Below are 24,618 nucleotides of genomic sequence, written 5' to 3'. Positions count from 1 at the left end.
TCCCAACAGAAACTCTGTGCTTCCCCTGCTCCTCCCCCTGCCCCTCCCCCTGCTCCATCCCCAGCTCCTCCCCCTGCTCCTCCCCCTGCTCCATCCCCAGCTCCTCCCCCTGCTCCTCCCCCTGTTCCTCCCCCAGCTCCTTCCCCAGCTCCTCCCCCTGCTCCTCCCCCTGCTCCTTCCCCAGCTCCTCCCCTAGCTCCTCCCCCTGCTCCTCCCCAAGCTCCTTCCCCAGCTCCTCCCCCTGCTCCTCCCCCAGCCCCTCCCCCTGCTCCTTCCCCAGCTCCTCCCCCTGCTCCTCCCCCTGCTCCATCCCCAGCTCCTCCCCCTGCTCCTCCCCAGCTCCTCCCCCTGCTCCTCCCCCAGCTCTTGGTAACTGTCTTCCTACTTCTGTCTCTGTGAATTTGCTGTAGGACCACATGGAAATGGAATCATATAATATTTAGCCTCTTGTGTCTGGCTTATTTCACTGAGCATGTCCTCCAAGTTCATCTGTATTATAGTCTGTGTCAGAATTTCATTCCTTTTTTAAGGCTTATTTCTTGGTATGGATATACCACATTTGTTTATACATTTATCTGTTGATGGACATTAGGATTATTTCTACCTTTTGTCTATTGTGAGTAATGCTGCTATGAACACTGGACTCTCTGAGTCCCTGTTTTTAGTCCTTTTGGGTATACACCTACAAATGGAATTGCTGGATCATAAGATAATTTAACTTCGTAAGTGACATCCAATCTTTAAGTTTTTAAAAAATCTATTGAATTGGTCACAGTCAAGTGGCTCCTAGATGGTGTGCTCTTTCATAGCAGTCGTAAGTCCCAGAGTTCATATGATCTGAGTCAGGGTAGGGAGTCACCTGATTCCATGACTTAGCAGTACTGTGCTAAGATGGCAGGGGCTCAGAAATGCATTCATTATACATGCATGGAGATCGTGGAGGGTGAGGGCGAGGGTTTACTCTGCTCGTGCCCAGAGGTGTTGGTCAAACAAGAGCTGTATCCATGGAGATAACATTTTCTGCTGTGGACCTTTCTGTAGGGATTGAGGAGACCCAAGAAGGCTGGTGGGCTCAGCCGGCGATCTCCACTGCCTCACCATGACCGCTGAGAATCCAGAGCCTGGAGACCTGGCCCTGGCACCCCTTCTCACCTGCAAACTCTGCCTGTGTGAGCAGTCTCTGGACAAAATGACCACGCTCCAGGAGTGCCAGTGCGTCTTCTGCACAGCTGTAAGTTCTCTCTGATGCTCTCATCACGAGAAATACGAAGGGAGGAGTCGCAGAAGTGCAGGGTGCATTTCTGCGGCTCACTGAGAAGCCAGGTGTGCCCACGTGATCCTGTCTGGTGAGCAGCCCTACATCTGGATCTGTATCCCAGCGGTGTCTTGATTAGTAAGTCTGATATTTGTGCATTGTTAGGCAAAGTGTAATGTGTGTGTGAAATTTAATTATTGGTTGAATAAGCAGTGTCTTTTTTTGTTCTGAAAGTTCTAGCTAAGGAACAAAACAGACACATTTTAACCTTAGTTAAAGGCCTTAGTTAAATAGCACCTGAAGAAGCCCATCAGGTAGTTGGAAGGATGGAGAAATCAGGTGGCAGCTCACTGAATTTTAGTTCATGTATTTGCTTGTCTCCTACAAAGCACACAGGACACAACTGTTTTACTTTGTCATACCTCCCTTTTTCCCCTGTTTTCACCATATGCTGGATGCTGCTTATTCCATAATGACAAGAACCCATGGCTCTCCAGGGCTGGGCTTGTCCCTTTTACTCTGGTACTTGGTGTCAAGGTGGTGGCCTTCATTGTCCATCTGCCTGAAGGTTGGCTGGTGACAGTGTAAAGATAAGAACAGACTGGTGAGTTCAGAGTGACTGCTAGGTGTGCAGACCTCGGTGGTCTTATTCACATTTTTATTTAAATGTTTTTTGAGCTCCTGCTAAGTACCAGGCGCCCTGCTGGTTGCTGGGATATGAAGAGGAAAAAGGTACTTCCCACAGGGTGGAGGGACCCATGGCAGGAGAGCGGGCATGGCTCCGGGCAGCACTTGGGCGGGCCATCCATGTTCTTGCAAATAGCAGGATTTCTTTTCTTTTTATGGCTGAATAACATTTCATTGTGTATATGTACCATATCTTCTTTTCCATTCATCTGTTGATGGACTTAAGGAGCAGCTTAAGTTGCTTCCATATCTTGGCTATTGCAAACAGTGCGGCAATAACATGGGGGTGCACGTATCTTTTTGAATCAGGGATTTTGTTTTCTTTGGCTAAATTCCTAGGAGTGGAATTACTAAGTCAAATGGTATTTTTATTTTTAGTTTTTTGAGGAACCTCCATACTGCTTTCCACAGCAGTTGCACCAACTGACATTGCCACCAGCAGTGTCGGAGGGTTCCCCTTTCTCCGCATAAAACCAGCATTTGTTATTTCTTGCCCATTGGATGTTGGCCATTCTGACCGGTATGCAATGATATCTTATTATAGTTTTAATTTGCATTTCCCTGATGATTAGTGGTGTGGAGCATCTTCTCATGTGCCTGTTGGCCATGTGTATTTCTTCTTTGGAGAAGTGTCTGTTCAGGTCCCCCGTGTATTTTTTGATTGAATTATTTGTTTTTTGAGTTGAGGCTTGTGAGTTCTTTATATATTTTAGATGTTAACCCCTTATCAGATGAGTCATTTACGAATATATTCTCCCACACTGTCGGGTGCCTATTTGTGCTGCTGATGGTGTCCTTTGTTGTACAGAAGCTTTTTAGTTTGATGTGGTCCCACTTGTTCATCTGTTGTTTTGTTTTCCTTGCCTGAGGAGATGTGTTTGAATCAGCTACACTTTTGAACTAAGGATGGATTAGGAGTCATTCAGGAAGAGTGCTGGGTGTCTCAGCGTGTTGGAGGGGAGGACCTGAGGCCGAAATTATATATTTACTATTTTTTTTGTTTAGGTAAGCCTTATACAGGGAGACTGTTAATATTTGTTACATAGCAAATACAATAATCACTAGGCAAATGTGGGTTAATGCCCTGACTTGTGAAGGAAATCAAAGAGTTACAGGTGTTTAAATCAAGGGGAGGAAGGGGAAGGGGTCATTTGGGAAGTAGAATCATTTGTAAAGAGGCATGTTTCCTAAGTACATTTTTCTTAATACAGATAAATTAAGGGGGAATAAATTTTACTCCATCTCTTTTTTTTTAGCTTGATCAGTGATGCATTTTCAAGCTTGTTTCTATCAATTCTTTAAAAAAACATTGTTTTTTTGGATCGAGGGTTAGGGCAGGGAGAAGTCTGGGAATGGCTTCCAGGTGAAAAGGGACATGGCTGAAGTCTTTTCCTTGTGTGTTGAACTCTGGGATCCAAACACGGCGAAGCATGGCATTGTTTATCCGTTGATTCAACAGGTACTTAGTGATGCCTGAGTCCCAGAGTTGTTCTAGGCGCTGGGATTGATCAGTTAGGGGAACGAGCCAGCAGAGGCCTTGCTCTTGGGAGCTTATATTCCATCAGCGGAAGTTAAGTAATAAACAGTAAACATAATAAATGGGTCAGTTACGTAGTACTGGGTAATAAGGGCTTAGGGAAAATGTAGAGCAGGGTAGGGGAGGCTAGGAGAGCTCGGGAGGGACGTCGCTGCCCCAGGAGGCCGGGGAGGAAGCCCCCCGAAGCGACATTGATACCGCCGCTTCCTTATCTTGCCAGCATGTGTCACTTTGTAGGAAGTGAGGAAACGGCCTTGTCATCACGGGGCAGCGGCAGTTTCCTTCGGTCTTGCTTCGCTTCTGAGTGCTGAGCTTCAAACATGAGTACGTCTCCGCACTTCTCACAGGTGCCTTAGGCCCGTCCTGCTCCTGGACGTGATGAGTCAGAAGCGACATTTGGCTGGAGACAGGATGGAAGTGTTTGTCCAGGGGTTTTTGTTTCAAAGCAGCCTAGGAAAGTCTGTGTTTTTGCTGCGAGCTCTGATAGTGTACCGTTCAAGTTTGTGTGCCAAGGTTGGGTAAAGAGCACACGAAGGCTGTGGTTTGTACACCCAGGGCGCTTGCACTGGATCTTCGTTCCTGATTAAAAACAGCACAACTGCTTCTCATGTCTCCTTCAGCAAGGGGGGCAGGGTGGGAGCTGGGACCATTACATTATTCTGTCATGTAGATTCATACTTCCCCATAGTGTGGAAAGCAGAAAGTCAAATGGTGGTGTATTTTTGGTATCTGTCCAGCCTTGGAACTTTTAGTAAGTACAAGCATTGACTTCCCTGGCTGCCTGATATGTTCCCAGCGGTCTGCCTCATATAATAGTAAGCTGTGTTTGAGGACATTAGTGTCTGTAAATCTGCAGTTTGGAATCAGACTTCCCTGAAATACTACTCTTTCTGTTAGAGCTTTTAGAAAAACTACTTAAAACTGTGTCTAATCTTTCCCCCCAAGATTTTAATTTGCACTCAGAGACATCAAATGTGTTTTGTGTTTTTGAGGCTGAAAAGACATTTATGACATCTTAAAATATGCCATATACAACTAATTGCCAACTTTAAATATGATTAGATGGTGTCTCCCAGTTATTGGCTGGGAAAGACTTCTGGTGAGGACCATATATTTAAAATAGTGATGCCAAGGTAGTTCCCCCCGCGGCCGAATACCCAAATGTTGACAGTGTTTCTGCTAGATGAGGCGCGTTATGATACACTGGCATATTTTCGTAGGTCTAATAAAGCTTTTTAAATACATTCTATCCTTGTCCTGTTTTTCCTAGGAGGCATTTTTGTTTCCAAGATCAGTGTGCTCTAGGAGTGCCGAGTGAGCCGACATGGAGGGTCCGAGCTGGCCATCGGCTATTTCCCAGCTTTTTAGGGAGACCTGGTGTTTAAATAGCTGCTCTATCCCCAGTGTGTTCCGTGGGCCTCCAGCCTGTGAGGTAGATGCAGTCCTTGAATAAAGTGTTCTATAGTCAGGTTAGCTTGGACGCTGTCACGTTGTCTCTGCTTCACTTGGAAAGACAGATGCATATTTGCATTTAGAGGCTCTGCGAAATCTGTGGTTAAAAGGAAAGCAAGGGGACACTGTTTGACTTCGGAGGAAACATCGCCATTTGGCCGTGCCACCGTTCTAGTGAAGCGCCTCTTAAGCCCCGCCCCCCCCAAGCAGTGCTCTGAGCTCCTCTCCCATGTAGGTTGTTCTCGATTTTAACGACATCCAGAGAAAAGAGTGACAGACATTGCTTCAAATAATCCATGAATATATCTAGTTTCTTGTTAAAGGAAAGTCTGAATGTTCTGCTCGTCATGAGGGTTTCTGGTAGACTATTTGCTCAGTTTTATATACAGAAGAAAGCACAGCATAAAGCAAAGGGAGCTAAGTATGCAGAACAGAATGGGCGCCTCTCTCTCACCGGCGTGACTGAGTCACAGGTCATCAGGGGGGCTCTGGGGCCGAGGAAGTTGGTATTTCGGGGTTATGGAGAGAGGTGTTGCCGAGTTACTGGTACTTGAAGGGCACATTTCTCTGGGATGTTAGTCTAGTATTTCATGATATGCAAAAAGCCCTCTCTCTGTTTTCTGCCTGGGGATTTAAATAACCCAAATATAAAAATTCAAATTTTCCTTTTCTGGCTTTGGCAACACATTCTTTCATATAATGCCACACAATTATAATTCAAGAGAAGGAAAAAAATTCACAGAAGTCAGTTATCAAAGGAGGGAAAATTTGTGGGTTTGATCCTTGTGAGTAATGTTTGCCTCTTTGGTTTATTTTGGAAACTCTTTCTGTCAGCTGTGAATTAAAGAATCACGAAAACACAGTTGTTGCTTGTTTTTATAACCTAGATAATTTCACCTGAAAAGAGCTGGTATGTTGGGCATGGCCTGTTTACCTTTCAGATTAAAGCCAGGATATGCTGAGCAGCAAGAAAATAAAGTCCAGCCATATTTCTGGCCTTTTTTCCATTACGATTTGTTGGCGCTAAGTAGCTAGAACTTCTTTTACCATTCATTCCTCTGAGCCAAATGGATTTTCCAATGTTTAAAAAAGTGAGAGGAAATATAAAACTTTTCAGACCAAGCCCTTCTTTTCCTTGGGGGCCTGTTGAGTGACCTTAAAGAAAAGCCTACCTGTGTCCTGGGAGACATTTACAGGTTGGGGAGATTGGCAGTGCGTGTGTACATGCCTGTGTGTGTGTGTGTGTGTGTACGTGCGTGTGTGCATGTGTGTGTACACATGAGAGCCCACATGACTGGGAAACCTCTAATGAAGCCAAGAACGCACTGTGGCTGTCTCCCGGGTTCTGACTGGTGTCTGCATCAGGAGAAAGGAATGCCCTCTTCTGCTCCAGGTCCCCATCCCTCCCCGTGCAGTACCGTGGTTAGGAGTGCAGCTCTGGAGACAGGAAGACCCAGGCTTATGTTCAGATAGCCATTTAGTGCTGTGTGACTTTAGGCAAGATCTGTGGCTTCTCTGAACCTCAGTTTCCTCGCCTAGAGGATGGAGGGAGGTAGGGATGATAACATGGATCTCAGAGCGTTGTTGGAGGCGTCAAATGAGAATCCCAATAGAGCCCCTATACACCGGTGGCGGGGTTCCTTTCTTCCTAAGTTCTGTCACTATCCTGAGCTGTTACATTTTTTAAAGTGCTTCAGAGGAAGGTAATCCTGTAAAGACTTGACAGGCTTCCTCATTAGCCTTTTATAAAAAGGTAGTTCCGTAGGCGGTTTCAACCTTACTACTCTTAGGAGACACCCATAGACTAGCAATTAGGAGTGAGAGAGAGAAAGGGAGAGAGGGGGAAAGGGGGAGAGGTGGGGGGAGGGGGAGGGGCGAAGAGGGGGGAGAGGAAGAGGGAGAAAAAGGGAGAGGGGAGGGGGAGATGGGGGAGAGCAGGAGGGGAGAGCGGGAGTGGGGGAGGGGGAGGGGGAAGGGCAGAGAGGAGGGGTGCCAGGGGAGGGGGAGACAGAGAGAGGGAGAGGTTTCTGTGTTGGATTTATCTAAAGAGTGGCTGGTGATGTTTCACCTGAGGGTCGAGAAGTAGGACTTCCAGGAAAGTACCAAGAAGCCAGTGCCACTTTGAAGTGACTAGACGGATGCATTTCTGACACATGTGACAGATTCAGATGGCACTGTCTCAAGCTACCATTTATTTAAGAGCTGCTTATCCCCAGTAAGAATATGATAATATGATTACTTCTGAGCTTGATGTGCTTAGTATCATTTTAAGTATGTTTGATTGAGAACCCTCTGAACTGTGAGAAAACAGCGAGGCATCTTGGTCCAGCGATGCCATAGAGCAATTTACGTCCCGCCTTCTGGTCACGTGAGCTGCATCCTTTCCCTAAGTGCTCAAGGTGTCCAGCTCCCTGGATCCCCAGAGGTACTGTCAAGCGGGCAGAGGTGCATTCTGCCGTCTGAAGCCATGTCTTATTCTGCTGGTTTCTGGTACTAAAATGCCCTGCCTGCAAGGTTAGTCTTATGCTTTCCCTTAACTTTGCCTTCGGTGCCCAACAGTGAGTCAGTGGCTGTATCTTGTTTACTTGTAAATGGCTTCAGTGTGCTCGCTGCTCGTGCTCCCTAAGAGCTTGAACGCTGCTGCCACAAGGACTTTTGTTTGTAACAGTCCAGCCACTGGCTTAAAATGCAAGTTTTGATACTATAATTCTCCACAGACACTTGAGCTGCTGCAGGTCAGCTAGCGTCTGGGAAATAAGAGCAGATGGTAGCAGCATGAGGAATGGATCAGAGATGACTCAGGGAGCTGCCTGTGGACCTGTGGTCTCATCCATGCCTGAGCTCAGCACTCCCTCACTCTAGGCAAGAGGTAAAGTGTGGCAAGAGAGGAGAGCGCAGCAGAGGAAAGCCCCGGTGGTGGGGCTGAAGGGCTGCTGTTGCGTCGGGGGCCTCGGAGGCTCTAGGTCCTTCTCCTGGATGCCAGTTTGCTTTGGGCTTAAGAGAGTGAGTCTCGTGTCTCGTTGCCTGGGCTTCATTTATTCAACAAATAGTTCTTGTGCCACACACAGTTCTGATGGTGAAGACACGGTGGTGGACAGCTGATCAAAGCCTGGTTCTCAGATTGTTCAACTGTCAGCGCATGCTGCGGACGCCCGCACCTGACTGCAGAAGTCAGGGGAGACGTGCTCTGCAGAGAAACAAAGCAGGTGGAGGGCGGCAGGGAGTGTGAGAGGAGAGGGGGCTTGCGTCCTGCGTTAGACGGGCAGGGGCGTTTCACTGATACGGTCCCGTCTGAGCAGAGACCTGACGGACGCGGGAGCGCGCGCAGGCTGCTGTCTGGGGGAGGAGACTTTTAGGTCTCACTGTAATTAGAGAATTTAATTAGAAATAGAGTGAAACCCCACTTATTTATTTTCCTGCTATCCCGTTTTTCCCTTGCTCTCTTCTCTTTAAAGACTTAATTTTTAATCTTGAATGTAATACAGGCTAGCTTTACAACAAAATAAAATGAAAGCTTCCAAAGTATAGCTTAAGTGAAAAGTTTACCTGGACCCCCTGCCAGGCAATTTCTCTGTGTGTAAATATATAAACATATGGGTGGATGGATATATATTCCTACAGTCACTTAATAGACAAATGGGATCTTTATCGACACTTTTAACTTGAATTTTACAAATCAAACCTAGTGCACCATGGGTGTGCTTCCAGGTAAGAATGTGTAGGCCTGTCTTGCTTTTACAGTGCTGTGTAGTGTCCCACGGCCCTGCTGGGACGGACTCCTGAGCTAGGCCTCTCCTAACAATGGGTCCATTTTTGCTTTTACAAATGAAAATTTTTGTACTTATGGAAATGTGAAAATGTATCTCTCCAGGATAAATTTCCAGAAGTGGAATTGCCTAACCAAAGGGTATGTGCATTTTAAATCAATACGTGTTGCCAAGTGGCTGTCCCAAACCGTTCCTCCACTTGCCACCAATAGTGTAGGGAAGCCCCCTTCTCTGACACTTGGGGTATTTTTAGATTCTTCACCTTCTCTGATTTGATATGTGAAGAAAATCTTTCTCGTTGTTTAATCAATGCGTCCTTATTTTTAAGGAGGAAAAAATTGTAGTAAATAAGTTCATCTCATGAATCTGTCTTTCAAAAATGTACAGTATGGCCAGTGCCTGTACTGTTTAAGCTGACTTTGTACCTTGGTATTCACAGCACCGTCAGGTTAGGGAAATGGGCCATGTTATGGAGGGTAATGAATCCCTTTAATTTTGTTGCTGTGAACAATGGTGAGCCCCGTATTAGGTGTTTGGGATCCTAAGTGGAGTTTCTGAAGTTTGACAGTGGCCTATATAATACAGAACTGACAGCTAGTTTTTATGTACTTAAAAATTTAGTCAGTATGAAGAAGATGTGAAGAGCAACTGATTGAAAAAAAAAAAAACTCCAAGGAATTTTCCAGAGAACAGAGTATATAATGTGAACACACTGGTGGCCATAGCCCCAGACTTCAGGGATTGAGTGGTGTGCTATGAACTTTCAACTTCTGTGACTTGAGGCAAGTTATTTGAGGGCACCGAGGGCTGAGAGATTAAGAGGTCTGCTTTCCGCACCTGGAAGCCCCCAGGGCCCTTAGCATATGTTCAGATGTTGAAACTGAAGTCAGGGTTCAAGCCCAGACCTCATGTTCAAAACTAGGTTCGTCCACCCTCCCGCATACATCGTGTTTGTGGGGGTCACTGCTGGTCCCGAGAGGGCCCCAGTCTGGAAGCTGTTTCCAAGTGGTTCCTGTGTGCTGAGGGTAATGAGTGAATTAGTAATGCCAAAGCACAGAGATGTTTACATCAACTGGAAAAATTTTTTTATAACTGTAATATCTGCTTTTCCTGGGTGGTGTGTTAAATACAAATTGTTTTCATATGGAATGGTGGTGTCTTTGAAAAGCTTTATGGTTTATGGTGTTGATAACCTGCAGAAGGGAAAAAAGTAGTGTTTTCAAGATCATAGAAATTACAGTATTCTCTCGTGCTTTAGTTCTAATAACATGGAGATCATTGTGAGGTAGCAGGAAAGCAAGCAAGGCCTCTGTCTCAATTAGATGTTGGTTTAAATCTCAGCTCCGTTGTTGACTAGTCTCAGGCACGGAGGATAAGTCACCAAACTGCTTTGTGTGAAGTGGGGTTAGTACCCGTCTCAGAGTGGCTCCGAAGAGTAAATGAGGAGATCTAAGGTGCACACCCACAGCTATCATAGGAGTTTCCAGATACTCTCTCCCATCATCTCCTTTCCCCTGCTCTCGTATAATGAATTTTATAGTTCTAGACCAGGGGTTCTCAAAGTGTGGTCCTCAGACCAGCAGCAGCAGCTGTGAACTTGTTAGAATTGTAAGTTCTTGAGTCCAGCCCAGACCTCCTGGAATCAGGGACTGGGGAGGGGGCCCAGTGATCTGTATTTCAGCTTATTCTCTGCAGGATTCTGATGCTCTGGTCTAAGGGATTTGCTGAGTACTCTGTTGGTGAAGCATGCATGAATTGCTCACTACCATGTGCTTTGAAACACATATGCTTTGTGACCCATGGACACACATTTTTGAAGCAGCCAGTCACATAGCTTGACTTATGATCTTTGCCTTGCTGGTCTAATCTGCTAGAAGGTGGTACTAACTCAGAACATGTGGGAAGTGGCAGTTCAAGGACAGTGACTAGGTTAGAGTCTAACAGGGGAGTCAGGAGCAGTCTTGCTTATGTGAGCCTGTGGACTTACCAAGAGAAAGGAAAGGAAGACTGCATCAAATTATGGCAATTAAAGTGAAAAAAAATTAGCACCACATATCAGACCCTGTGATTTCCAGAAGCTTGCTTTTTTTTTTTTTAGGAAATGCTAAAAACAAAGCTTGCTTTTTTTTTTTAGGAAATGCTAAAAAACAGATACAATGCTAAAAACAGAACAAAAGTCTTGGGGAAAAATAAAAATTATGAGGTGAAGAACGGTTGCAGTTTTATTACCAACTAAATGATAGGTAGACAGTCTGATTTTGCTATGGAGTAATTGAATAGAGTCATTTCCAGTTAATTTTGACTGAAGCGAGATTGCTTGTATTCAACTTAGTCACTGTAGTCATTGTCCAGCTTTTTTTTACATTTTCAGAGTTCATATTTCTTAAATCTAGTAAATTCTCTCTTGTAAATGTAGCCAGGGAGGAAGTTTGCATATGGCTTAGGTCTCTTCTGAACCAGTAGGACTGAGTTCCTACCCATTACCCCACATAGACAAACAGCTACGTAGACACCAGCTTCCACGTCAGTGATGGGAGCTAGTTTACACGTTGGCTTTTAAGTTACATCCTGTAGGAAAAAAAACCATAGCTGACAATGAGTTAGCTTCATCGTCTCACTTACACACTGTAAATATTCTTAAAAATTTTGAAAATTTAGATCATCATTAATTAATATTGCTACCAGTAGTTTTAATTAGTAAGGTTTTATTTCACTAACATGTATTCAAACTCTGGATTAAAAACTAATACAGATATTGAGGGTTCCTATAAAATCTAATACAGATGATTCCTGCTTAAAGGAACATTAAAACCTGGTATTTGCTGAATGGCATAATTTGTTTTTTGCTTCTTAGTTAAAAAAATTGTACAGCAGTGTGTTATGAAACTTTTCAAACATACCACAAAGGTGAAAGAATCTCAGAAATGAGTATCTATATTCCCGTCTCCTCTTGGATTCTAACATTAGCTTTTTACTCTAGTTGCTTTGTCACACATCCGTCCATCCATTTATCCTTCTGTCCTTTGTGTGGTGTGCTCGTAACACTCGTGAATTCTTTAGTACAATGTGAGTAAGTACCCTCTCCAATGTGTCTGCTTTGATTGAATGGTTATATTTTATGCATCTTGGCCGAAGGAGTTTCAGGACCCTTTATTAATTTGGGTTTATTCCTTTCTGCGTTGCTAAGATCTTGTGTGTGTTCAAGGGAGTCAGAAAGGCTGTCTGAGAGTTCAGATCGGGACTCCTTAGGAGCGTGGTGGGGGAGGAGGGGGAAGACGGCGATAAATGAGTTCAGTGGAATCTCCTGATGTCCAGTCCAGGGCCAGCTTATTCTGCCTGTCAGCCTGTGGGTTGAGGCCTTGGAGCCAGTGGAGGGCTGGCTGTTTTGAGGTCTAATGTTTCTTTGGAGGAAATGGAAGGATGTAAACCTGGCAAGGCTTCTTGTTTTCTTTCTCCTGGAACTGTCAGTTCTTTTTCTGGATATATTGTCATAAGAGAGCATCTGGCATGGATGGACCTCTTTGGAACTAGTATAAATAATAATAATAATTGGGCCTGCCTCTGTTCAGAAAGGCAGCAGAGGCGGGATAAGAGAGAAAGCCTCTGAAAAGTCAGTCCAAGAGTCACTGCATCGCTCAAGTTGGAAGCAGATCGTCCCAGTGCTAGTTCCCGCCTCCTCCTCTGATCGCGACACTCTTACAGGTTAGCAGATTTGATTGGCTTCATTGTTTAAGATTGGATCAAGCTGTCACATTTCCAGTGGATTTCTCTTCGTAACTACTTCTGTCACTGAGTTTCTTAATTTAGATGTTTCATGATCACTTGAGATAAAGATAAAAGTGTTTGATCACACTTGGTTGGAGCTCAGATTTAATTTCCCATATAGAATGACTAGTCTCAAAACTTACAAGGTGGATCTGAGCGCCCTTCTTCATGAAAAGTGACAGCACTATTTTGGGGTCAAGTATTTAAAGGATTTCAATAGCTTTAAATTTTGCATATATAATTTCCCCCTCAAGCTTCCTTTACTATTTCTTCTGGAACTAGCTGATTGAATGTATTCTCAATGGAGGTGTGGTTAGAAAGGAGTCCTTTTTGCTTACGGAGATCATGCTTATAATTATTACAAAGTGACTTAAAGGCAGTGATGATGGCCATTACCCTCCTGGATTAGACTTGAGGGCTCTCAGACTTGGTTGCATGTTGGCATACTGATGCCAGGTCAACAGACTGTGGAATGCAAGGTCAGTATGCAAAGATCAATGATACTTCTATACACTGGCAAAGAATACTGTAATAATGGCATTCAGATAACAATTTTATTTACAGTATTAGCCAAAGGAATAAAATACTTACTAATAAATTTAACAAAAGAAGCACAAAGCTTATACTCTGAAAAGTACAGAACATTGGTGAAAGAAATTCAAGAAGACTACATAGAAAGACGTCTCTTGTTCATGGTTTAGAAGATTTAATATTGTCCAAATGGCAGTATTTCCCAAATGGACCTACAGATTCAACACCATTCATATCGAAATCTCAGTGATGAATATGAACATTTCCGGGACCTAGAATCTTGAAAAAGAAGAACAAAGTTGGAGAACTTAACTTCCTGATTTCAGACTTAGTATAGCACTGCAGTCACGAAAGCTGTGTGGCACTGTTGCAAGGATAGACAGATCGGTGGGGTAGAATTGAGAGACCGGAAATTAATTCTCAGTTTATTGTAACTGATTTTCATCAGGAATGTCAAGGCAGTTCAGAGGGGGGAAAACAGTTTTTCAATAAATGGTTCAGTGACAACTGGATGTCCTTTTGCAAAAGAGTGAATCCGGACTGCTTCCTTACAGCATGGAGGTGTAGGATCTCAGGCCCCACCCCAGATCAATTCAGTTGGAATCTGCATTTTTAACAGGAGTCTTGGGTGACTTGAGTGGACAGTAGCATTTGAGAAGCATTGTCAGGAAGGCGGTTGAATAGTAAGGCAGAGTGCTGTCTCTGGTACTCACTACCCTCCTAATGAAACACCCCTCCTCCTTCCACCCAGGGCTTTCCCTTAAGGCTGCTCTTTTGGGTTCCTGTCCCCTCCTCTACAAGTGTGTTAATGGAGGGTGCGGGCGCTTCCCCGCACACCACCAAGCAGCACTCTGACACCAGCAGTGTCTGAGATTTCAGCTCAGTTCTGATCCTAGCATCAGATTCCACAGGTTAAGGGCCCAGTCCTGCAAGTCGGCCCCCCACCTCAGCTTCCGAGGCCAGTCACAGCCCGTTCATTACTTGTGCTTCTGGCTGACTGGCCGCCGGTGGGAGGTTCCCATGGCCCCTGACTCAAGTCCAGGTTCCCCGTGCATCTGACCAGCTGTCAATCAACGAGTAGGGTCCCACTCCCTGCTCCTTAGGGTTAATTTGCTAGAGCAGCTCAGAGAAGTCTGAGGAACATTTGACTCGCTAGGTTGCTGGTTTGTTATAAAAGGATGTAACTCAGGAATAAGCAGGTGAAAGCATATTGAGCACGTGTGGGAACACTGCATGCTTTTAACCTTTTGTCCGCGTTCTGCAGAGCCCCCTCCTTTGGGCGGATGCTAGGCCTCAGGTATGTGGATGGCCTGGGGCTGGCCACACCCAGGCCTGCCTTATCGATGGCAGCATCTCCTTGGGAAGCAGACCCTGCTGATCAAGCTTTTGTTCCTTGGGGAGCTGGTCACACAAGAATGATCTCTTCTGGTAAAGCACGCAGGCTCTGTGCCCTCCCCTGGCATGTAGGCTCTGTGCCCTCGCCCCTGGTGCACACAGTCCCTGCCCCTTGCCCATAAAAGCAGTTCCTTCTGTGTCCGTGATAGTGGTGAGCAGCCTCACCCCGGCACTGCTCCTGGACCCCCTGTGCCTGTGTACCAATAAACACTCTGGTCTTGTGTGGCCACTCTGGGTGTTTCTTTGGTATCTCACGTGCTTTCCCATCACAGTCCAGCCCCTTGGGCATGTGCTGGGACTCGTGAGCACATGGCAGGGTGTAGGGAAGGGCATGGAGCTGCCGTACCTCCTCCAGGTGGGCCACTCTCCTCAGATCTCCCCTTGTTCCGCCCGGAAGCTCTCCGAACCCTGGCCTTGTGGGTTTATGGAGGCTTCGCTGCATAGGGTTACAGAGGCATGACTGATTGGACTGACCACCAGTGGCCAGTTATTTAGCCTCCAGCAGCTCCCTGGAGGTGGCCGGGGGAGGGAAGGGGTTGTGGGGGAGTTGGGGGCTGAAGTCCCAACCCTCTAATCATAGGATTGGTTCTCCTGGCAACTAACCTGCATTCTTAGGTGACCTAAGGACTTTCCCAAAGTCACCTCATTAACATAATAAAAGACACCTTTATCTCTCTCAACCCAGGAAATTCCAAGGGTTTTAGAGGCTCTGTGCTAGAAATGAAAGATGAAATACGTATTATTTATGATCAATCACACACCACAGCTGCCCTTCCCAACAGTGCCCACAATTTCAAGTGCCCTTGTCCTGCCTTCTGCCCCTTGCTTCAGGGCTGTGGGCTCTGCCAGGGAACCACAGGCCGGCCTGGCTCAGCCGGGTCAGTGGCTTGCTGTCACCGTGATCTGTGAATGATGGCGGGAGTCTCCTAGAGATGCTGTGAAGGAACCTTAAGGCTGGAATTTATGGTAATGTTAATAGAGTGAGTGGAGAGAGTGAGGTTGTTGGGGGTGAGTAATCACACACCCTAATTTTTAAATCCTAATTCTGATCACTGCTACAAAGGCGACATGAGGGTGCCGGCAGTTATGGAAGGTTCTCAGCAGGTGGAGAAGTGCTCACACTTAGATGATTTTCAAGTTTCCTCATCAAGAGACGAGCTCGGGGCAGGGGCCAGGAGATCTCACAGGGCCTGGTGAGCACGGGAAGGAGTTTGAGGGGCGATCCAGACGAGATGCTGTCGTTGGAGGGTTGGGGCAGGAGAAGGAAGTCTAGTTTGTATTTCAGAAGGATGTGTGAAGCACAGCCCAGCCACGCCGAGCAGCATGTGCCCAGAGACCAGCGGGGAGGCTGGTGCAGAGCTCCTGGGGAGAGGGGACGGTGACTTGAATCGCAGTGGGAGTGCTTAGATTTGGGACATGCTTTGGTTGAAGAGTTTAAGGGAAAGAGGGTGGCAGTGTTTTGGGGGTTTCTTGGCTAAGCAACTGGGTAATTGGTTCCATTTACTGAGATGGGGAAAGTCGGGGTGTGTGGGGAAACAGGCATGTCAATATGTTGTGGAAGGTGGACCCAAAGCTCTGTCAGGTCTGAGGCTGTGGGCAGGCAGCCAGCTGAAGTCCGGCAGGCGTCTGTAGACTGCAGGGTAAGGGAGCACGCAGTGTCTTAGAGGACTCCCAGGTTTTGGGTGTGCACCTGGGTGGACGGAGACGTCACTCACAGAGCCAGGAAATCACAGGACGGGAACAGTATTCGAGGAGAGGATCATGCATTCAGTCTGTGTTTGTTGACTGGGAGGTCCCCTTGAGCCATTTGAGGGTGAGCGTGCGCAGCCTGCTGTTTGTTGTCCAGGTCTGGAGCACGGAAGGAGAGGCCCAGCCTGGAAGGAGAGGCCTGGGATTTGCTGACTTACTGATTGACATTCAATCAGGAAAACAGAAATCACTCCAGGTCTTTCAAAAGTGGTGGTAAAGCACCCCGATATTAACAGCAGGAAGCCACTACTACCCTGGGGTCTGGAGGGGACAAGAGGAAGAACGTATTGCCAGAACCCCAAAGTTGGGGCTCTCCGATGAGAGCTAGAGCTGCCGTGGGAGCTGCGAGCACGGGGAAGGGTCTGGCCGGCAGGAGGGGGCGATGTGGCCACCGTCAGAGGTCAGTACTGGAAGCAGAGGCATCGGGGCAGGGGACTGCCCCGCGCCTCCCCCACCCCCCCCCTCCGGTCTCCCGGAACCTGGGCGATACATGGCCTGCATTACAGAGCAGGGGAGTGGGGCTGGACCTGGGGGCAAACCCGAGTGGCCGCTGAGGAGGTGTAATGAGAGAGCAGACCCCGTCCTGACAGCCCAGCATATGACCAGTTGAGGAGAGGCAAACGAAGGAGACCGAGAAGGCACGGCCAGGGACGAGGGGTGAGCGTCAGAGAAGTGCGGGGCTCTGAAGGCCAGGGAGGAGACAGTGGCAAGGAGATGGGGGTGCTTAGCCGAGAGGAAGGAAGGGCGGGAGGAAGCGTGTGCTGGGTTCAGTGACATGGAGAAGCCTGGTGGGGGCACACAGCCCGGTATGCTGTGGGGAGGGACAGCGATGGGTTGGGGACGGAGGCGGACGTGGAGGCAGCATCTCTTTCTAACATCCGACTGTGAAAAAAGGAGAGGAAGGCAGGCCGTGTGCAGTATTAGAGAAGCGGTGTAGGGCTGTTTTCCTTTGCTCTTTTATTACTGTTTTTCCTTAGTCAGGATATTTTTGGACATGTTTAACTGCTGAAGAAGGACCCATATATAGGGAAAAATTCAAGACATAAGAAAGAAACTAGATAATAGGGTAAATTTCCTGAAAGGTGGGAGGGAGTGGGAACCAGCAGACAGTGGAGTTGGAAGGTGGACTTGGCTCCCGTATGTCAGAGGAGGGGAGAAGGGGGGACGCAGGCCGGTCGGCAGGGAGGGTTGTTAACAACTAACGAATCAGTCGTTAACGTCTGGTGCTACGTAAGGTGGCGATGGGAACACTGGAAAGTCGGGAGAACTGAGGGCCGAGGGGTGGGTGTGTAGTTGATAAGATTCTCTTTGGATGCCCTGATGTTCTCATAGCCCTCCAGGGAGAATGCCTGACCACGCCCCACTGCCACGGGAGGCCCAGTGTCCCCCTCTTCTTGATGGGTTTCTAGGGATTCCTTTTGAAGGGGACATAACTGGAACCCCAGCACTGAGCTGTTTTAAAAATACTGCATTCTTAGGGTAAATTCCTAGGAGTGGAATTCCTGGGTCAAATGGTATTTCTATTTGGAGCTTTTGAGGAACCTCCATACTGCTTTCCACAATGGTTGAACTAATTTACATTCCCACCAGCAGTGTAGGAGGGTTCCCCTTTCTCTGCAACTTCACCAACATTTGTTGTTGTTTGTCTTTTGGATGGTGGCCATCCTTACTGGTGTGAGGTGGTATCTCATTGTGGTTTTAATTTGCATTTCCCTGATGACTAGCGATGTGGAGCATCTTTTCATGTGCCTGTTGGCCATCTGAATTTCTTCATTGGAGAAGTGCCTGTTCAGATCCCCTGCCTGTTTTTTTAATTGGATTATTTGCTTTTTGTTTGTTGAGGTGCGTGAGCTCTTTATATAATTTGGATGTCAACCCCTTATCAGATCTGTCATTCATGAACATATTCTCCCATACTATAGGATGTCTTTTTATTCTATTGATGGTGTTCTTTGCTGTACAAGCTTTTTAGTTTGATATAGTCCCACTTGTTCATTTTTGCCTATGTTTTTTCCTAAGAGTTTTATGGTTTCATGACTTGCAATTAGGTCTTTGGTCCATTTTGAATTTACTTTAGTGTATGGGGTTAGACAGTGATCCAGTTTCATTCTCTTACATGTAGCTGTCCAGTTTTGCCAGCACCATCTGTTGAAGAGACTGTCATTTCCCCGTTGTATGTCCATGGCTCCTTTATCGTATCTTAATTGGCCATATATGTGTGGGTTAATGTCTGGAGTCTCTATTCTGTTCCACTGGTCTGTGGCTCTGTTCTTGTGCCAGTACCAAATTGTCTTGATTACTATGGCTTTGTAGTAGAGCTTGAAGTTGGGGAGCGAGATCCCCCCCTCCCCACTTTATTCTTCCTACTCAAGATTACTTTGGCTATTCGGGGTCTTTGGTGGTTCCATATGAATTTTAGAACTATTTGTTCCAGTTCGTTGAAGAATGCTGTTGGTATTTTGATAGAGATTGTATTGAATCTGTAGACTGCTTTACGCAGGATGGCCATGTTGACAATATTAACTCTTCCTACCTGTGAGCATGGGGTGCATTTCCGTTCATTGGTTGCCTTCTCACTTGCTCTTTACCGTGAGTCTCTGGGTTTGGTGTGTTTCCATGAACAGGTGGTAACTCGGTGACTTTGTCACTTTTCTCTGTTGGAGTCACTGGAAGTCTGGCACAGCGTTGCCCGGGCCCAGATACTTGCGCACTTCCATCTGCCTGGGCGGTGAGGGTGTTCTTGTGGCCAAGCAGGCCTGCACCACAGTCCCCAGTGCCCGTGTGACACTGAGTGGGAAGGAAAAGATGGTCCAACGCATGCTTTTATTAATATCATTAAGTGAATGTAAAATGGGAAGATCCTTGTCATAGAGAACTCACGGGCTCCCAAGAATACACCTTTGCACCCAGTTTGAAAAGTCAGTGTGCCAGCTGGGCCTCAGGGTGCGGTGGGAGCAGATGGGCAGCATGCTGGCCCAGGGACAAGGTGAGGAAGGCATTCATTCTTCATTAGAGAAGCTCAAGGCTGAGAGCTGCAGAACTGAGGTCTCATTTGATCCATACTTAGGACTTCTTGTTTGAGTTGGGGCTGCTGCTTAGCCAGCTGGTACCAGGGTTTCCTGTTGATCCTCTGATCTCTGTGGTTGGCAGAGGGCTGTGAAGGTGATTCCCATCACCAGTAATGTCGTATTTGTGCAAGCCAAGGTTTCTGAAAGTGGTTTTAGAAGAAAAAGTTTTAGGCTTGTACTCTACGGGGAACTGGCTGCCTGGCTGTAGTTGTTGATTTGTTTGGATTTTTTCAAGTGATTATACATTTGCAAACCAGGATGCTTTGGGTGTGTTAACAGGCTTTTGAATTGGGAGAGACACCATCTTGAGTTGTACTAATAATTTAACTCATCAGCATCCAGTGAAGAAAGCCAGATTCATGTTTATTCTTTATTCTTGGACCATGTGTGGTGCTCATAGTCGGAGCTGGCCTGAACAGAATATTGGCCCCAATATGAGATGTGATTGGGGCTCACCTGAGACCTGGAGATATGGTCGTATCCTGAGGCAGAGAAGTGTTGGTCTACATCTTATTAAATATCCATGTTCGTGGGCAGCACTATATTGGGAAAAATCAAAACACACTCAAGGCCTGTCAAGATTTTGGCCTGTCAGTACTTTCCCATCACCACCTTCTCTACGCATGTCTGAGCTTAAGGATGAGAAGTCTTAGCCAATAGTCTGCCAGCTCAGCTTCACGCCAGGGGGCTGCCGGTTTTAGTTTAGTACCTGCATGCAGAAGCATCCACGATCCTGGGGATCAGTTTAAACTCTCAGCTAATGCACTCATTACCTGCACCCTCCCAACAATACCTGTTCTCCTCCCACATCCCCTTCTCCCTCATGAGACTGACCTCCGGGGCTCAGATCTCTTTGGGGTCTGTCATTTCTGCCCGTAGTTCAGAAACATCTATTCCATTTGTCAGTTCTACTTAACCTTTGCATGCCTCTTTCTACTCTTTGGAGTATTTTCACATACGGGCCCTCATGGAGGACTCTCCATTTTTCTTGAGAGTGGGCAAAGCAGGTGGTATTGTCCCATTTTATACCTGAGAGCTGTAGCTAAGGAGGTTAACGACTGCCTGCAGTGCAGGTGAGACTTGAGAGCTCACACCTCAGGTTTGATTGTTAGAATCCAGTCCCACTGACTATTCATTGGAATGCTTTTTTTCTTAGAAAAAAACCCTTAAGGTATTATCTATTGACAGAGAATGAGCAACTGTGCATAAACATATGTATGTATATATGTATGTATATTTGTGTTGGTTGTTCTTGGGTGGATTCCAAGGAACTTTGTCTGAATGTTGTGGCATTTTTTGCCTTGTCCCCCTCACACATGAGAACACCTTATGAAGGTATACTTTGGTACTTTGGAAATAACATCCCTGAAAGGGGTCCAGGAGAACCTCCTTTCTGGGCAGATCCCATTGTGCGTAATTCATAGGCTCTCAGGGTTGGAAGACACGAGGCAAATCATCTGGTTCACCAGATGTTTGGTGGTTAAATCCTTGGTTAGATCCCATCTGAATCCTTGAGGGCTGTGGAGTGATTTTGAGGAACAATCATACTACTATATATGATCCTTCATCACCTAAAAATGTTTCTATGTTCTTCTTAACTAATTGGTGAAATGTTGACTATTCAAAAGAAAAAAACTCTGTCTTTTTTTGGTCATCAGAATTTTGGAAAGGTGCTGTTCGAAACATTTCCTTTAGAATTTCTTAGCTGTTATGAAGATTACCTATTTAGACATCTGTTTGATGCTATTGTTGAATGGAATGCATTTTTTGTGTGTGACTAAATGATGGTAGTTTTCTGTCTTCTCTTTCTGTGTCGCACTGTGTTTATTTACAAGATAGATGCCAGTTTCTTCCAGAATTGGTAAGCATTTACCTGTTCGGTTTGTATGACCTGCACAGGGATTCATGAATGTCTTCAGCTCCTTTGTGTTTTAGCCCAAAGCACTGAAGAAGAGAGGGAGGGCTGGAGGCTAGATTGGTAGTGAAAGCTAATGGAAGACGTACAGGGAATCTTTCAAGGTACTTGAAAATTCAATAAGAAGCAATAACCAGGGCCAGCTGTTTTCCCTCTTTGCCTGTGAATAGAAATACCTGCCCATCGTGATGGAGTGTCAGGTGCCTGAGTTACATCGTCACTTACAAATCTCTATCTTGAACAAGCGTTTCTTAGATTTTTTTTTTAAGGCCATCTAGGGCCTACACGCTTACCCCCTGCAGTCAGTGGTACAGCTCTAACATGGCTCCTAAAATCATGGGTCACATATTGTTGTGGCCAGGAGTGTCCTTTTGGGGAGCTTCACATTCACTGGGTTTATGCATTGCAGTTTCAGGTACCGAAGAACATGACTTAGCACACAGAATATCCATCGTAAACTCTTGGGAAAGAGTAGATTTCAATGTTACAAATTTGCAATGTAAGTTGAAATGAATGTTTTGCCTATAAAGACTCACATAATCTGTACAGTTCCTATTTCAGCTTTTTCTGTAGATGCAAGTATTTCTGAGAAAGGCTTGAAAGGGGTGTGTGTGGTGTTCTGCCAGTTTCTGTTCTGTTCGGGAGCCTCTCTACAAAGTTTTTGATGGAAGTCTAAGAGCAGGTAAAGGGGAATAGAAATATAACCAAGTATTCTGCAATTTGCAGATTTTCAAAGGGCCTCCCTGTACAGAAGTTCAGGTTTGTGTTTGTGTTTTAAACCCTGTGAGGTGGCCATAACAAGTATTATTGTCTCCATTTTAATTATTATTTTTATTATTTTACTATTTTATTGCCCCCATTAGAAATTAAGGGAAGAAAGTCTGGGTCAGTATAAAAGAGTATCTTTTATTTTCCAGTTCATGCTAAACCATCTTTTATTCCCCAATTCATACTAAATCATGAGCATTTTCCCATGTCTTTAAACTAAATATCATTTGACAATATTTTTCATGGTTCTTCAACATTCCATTGCATGAATTTAGCATATTTTATTTATGTGTTCTTCTATTTTGGATATTTAGGTTATTTTCTAGTTATTCTCTGTGAATGTCATGGAAAAAAATTGACTCTGAGAGGAAATTATTGAGGACTGGGGGAACTAGACATCTGGTTTAAATGGTTTGCCTTTGTGATTCATCAGTACATGCAATAATTTCAATCAGATAAATTCATGATTTTTTTCTGAAAGAAGGCAATTTTTATTTTCAGATGGGGAAAATGAAAAAGGTGGCCAGTAAAGGAATAGATTTCACAATTCTGTCATCGTTATTCTGACCATATAATTTATTTAATAGTTAAGCTTTTATAAAAGGTTGGTGCAATGGCAGTATTTTTAATGTAGCAGGTTGATGTGTAAGTGTGTAAACTTGAGAAGTCCAAATTCAGTTACACATAATGGTCTCTTTGTAAGGCTCTTCATTCATTGACTAGCTTGGGTTTTTTGGGGTGTCCCCCTCAGACATTTGAGCCTGACTTTTATCCGTCATGCATATAGAAAAGAGTTCACCAGTTATCACATGAGTACAAGTTGAGGAGCCAGCTTTTGGAGCTCTTAAGAGTTCGACCTTCTGGAAGTGTGGCCGTACATTTTCTGTGGGCCTGTGGGATGCGAAGGGAGGGCAGGTGGTGTCCGTGATGCTCTCAGTCTCTCTCCGGCCTTCTCAGTCTGACTCCTGTCACCCCCATGGCCCGGGATCCGGGTGCCGCAGGCAGCCAGCAGACAAAGTCTGTCCTTGGAGTTCTGCTTTTTCTTCTCTCTGCGTTTTTCTTTTCCCATCCAGTTCTTTCTTTCCCCTGGTTCTGTTCAAACTTCCCCATAACAGCATTCACTAACACCCATAGTTTTGGGAAGGTCACATTCTTCCAAGTTGTGGAGATTTTTTCCAGGAGTATTTGCGGTTAAGAGTGTTTTAAGTAAGTCAGTGTCTTAATGTTAGTTTGATTCTCTGTGGCTGGCTCAGTATGAAGTCACAGAGTTCTACTTTTGGGCAGACTTTGAGGAAAAGGACCACTAGGTAAAAATGGAGCTGGGAAATCACATAAATTTTTAAAAAAGTAAAAGAAAGGCCTTTGCTGGTAGTGCAAAAGAGCGTCTCTTCTTTTTCCAGTCTGTGGTGGATAAAATGTGTGCACGTTCAGGAATTTGACCCGTTGCCTTGGGTAAACTCCCTCTTCCCAGGGTGAAGGTGTACATAGTCAGCTGCCTGCCTTTGCACTCTTTCCAGAGTGATGGCTCTTCGTGCTCACATGTGTGACAACTTGGGCTTTCTGAGTACAAGAGCCCTAGGACAGCCGGTTAAGGAGGAGGAGGAAGGGGTGGTTATGTAGCCTTTGTGCTTTGGTAACGCAGTGGGTGATTGTCTTGTCTTTTTTCTTCTTAACTTCTAGTGCCTGAAACAGTACATGCAGCTGGCGATCCGAGAAGGATGTGGGTCGCCCATCACTTGCCCCGACATGGTGTGCCTAAACCACGGGACCCTGCGGGAAGCCGAGGTATGGATGAGTGCCACGCTCTTCCCCTTTCCTGCTGACGTGATTTCCTAGGACCTTGACTCGTGTTGTTCCCTACCAGGGAGTCTAGAAACAAAGCCCAGAGGTGCATGTTTAAAGGGGTGCCCTATTGCTATGTGCCTGTGGATTCTTTATCCAAACTGTTACAGCTGCTCCTTCCCTTGGTTCTGTTCATAAATTCAGTCTGAGTGTTGAGGAAGCCCTAGAATAGGCAAGGTGCTAGAAATCAGATTTACCAAATGTGAGGTTGGGAGGCTGAATCATGAGTGGTCTTGTGATACTTGGACACTGTAAAGATAAACAGCTGGCCGATTAGCTGCAGCTATAGACAGCATAAGCTATTGTGACTCTACAAGGGTGGCCTGAGCTGAACCATTTCCAAAGAACAGGGAAAGGCCTTTCGTTTGATCTTTATCAGGCATCAGAAATGTCTTTTGAGTGAGTTCTTCTTCCATTTTCTTCAGGTTGTGATAGATTTCTTTCCTTTGTTCCTTCGATCTCTGATTAGTAGCCTGTCCTTACATTTGCTTTTAATCTTCAGATCCTGCTCACTTGAAATCAGAAGATGACCAACTCTTGTCCATTCTTAGGGAGTTTGTAAGCTCTGAGAGAGGCCCCCCCAAAACAGAGGGAGTGAGTCATTCATTCGCGAGTACTTGCTGCGTGTCCGGCGCACTTCCAGTCGCTTTCATGCCGTATACTATCAGTCCTTCCAGCAAAGGCCCCAAGTGAGTGGCCCCAAGTGCGCACCTGAGAAGTAGAAGAGCTAACATCTGACCCGGCCTTTCCGACCTCCATGATTACATGGCTTGTAGAGCAGGACTAGGTAGGTAGATGGAATGGCTGATAAAGGACCTGATGATTGGCAGCTCAGTAGTGTAGATGTGCGTGTGTACGTGTATGTAGATGTGTGTTTTTATGTAAAC

General features: G+C 45.7%; 1 protein-coding gene across 7 annotated transcripts in view; it reads left to right on the top strand.

Moving 5' to 3' along the window:
• Positions 1–24,618, top strand: part of RNF144B (ring finger protein 144B) — a 343,986-nt gene that overhangs the window by 81,526 nt on the left and 237,842 nt on the right. For 5 of the 7 annotated variants that reach the window (XM_073224046.1, XM_036994324.2, XM_073224044.1 and 2 more), the window contains 2 exons: positions 1,042–1,231; positions 23,570–23,674. In XM_073224046.1, coding sequence (XP_073080147.1) covers positions 1,100–1,231; positions 23,570–23,674 — 237 coding nt within the window. In that variant the 5' untranslated portion in view covers positions 1,042–1,099. Of the gene's footprint in view, positions 1–1,041; positions 1,232–1,377; positions 1,394–2,743; positions 2,948–23,569; positions 23,675–24,618 lie in introns of those variants that run through there. The other 2 variants (XM_017679852.3, XM_017679843.3) reach the window with 2 other exon arrangements.

The sequence above is a fragment of the Manis javanica genome, chromosome 16, assembly GCF_040802235.1.
Source record: "Manis javanica isolate MJ-LG chromosome 16, MJ_LKY, whole genome shotgun sequence".
NCBI classification, from domain to species: Eukaryota; Metazoa; Chordata; class Mammalia; order Pholidota; family Manidae; genus Manis; species Manis javanica.
The sequence above is the reverse complement of the archived record's forward strand: the minus strand, read 5'-3'. Positions and strand labels throughout refer to the sequence as shown.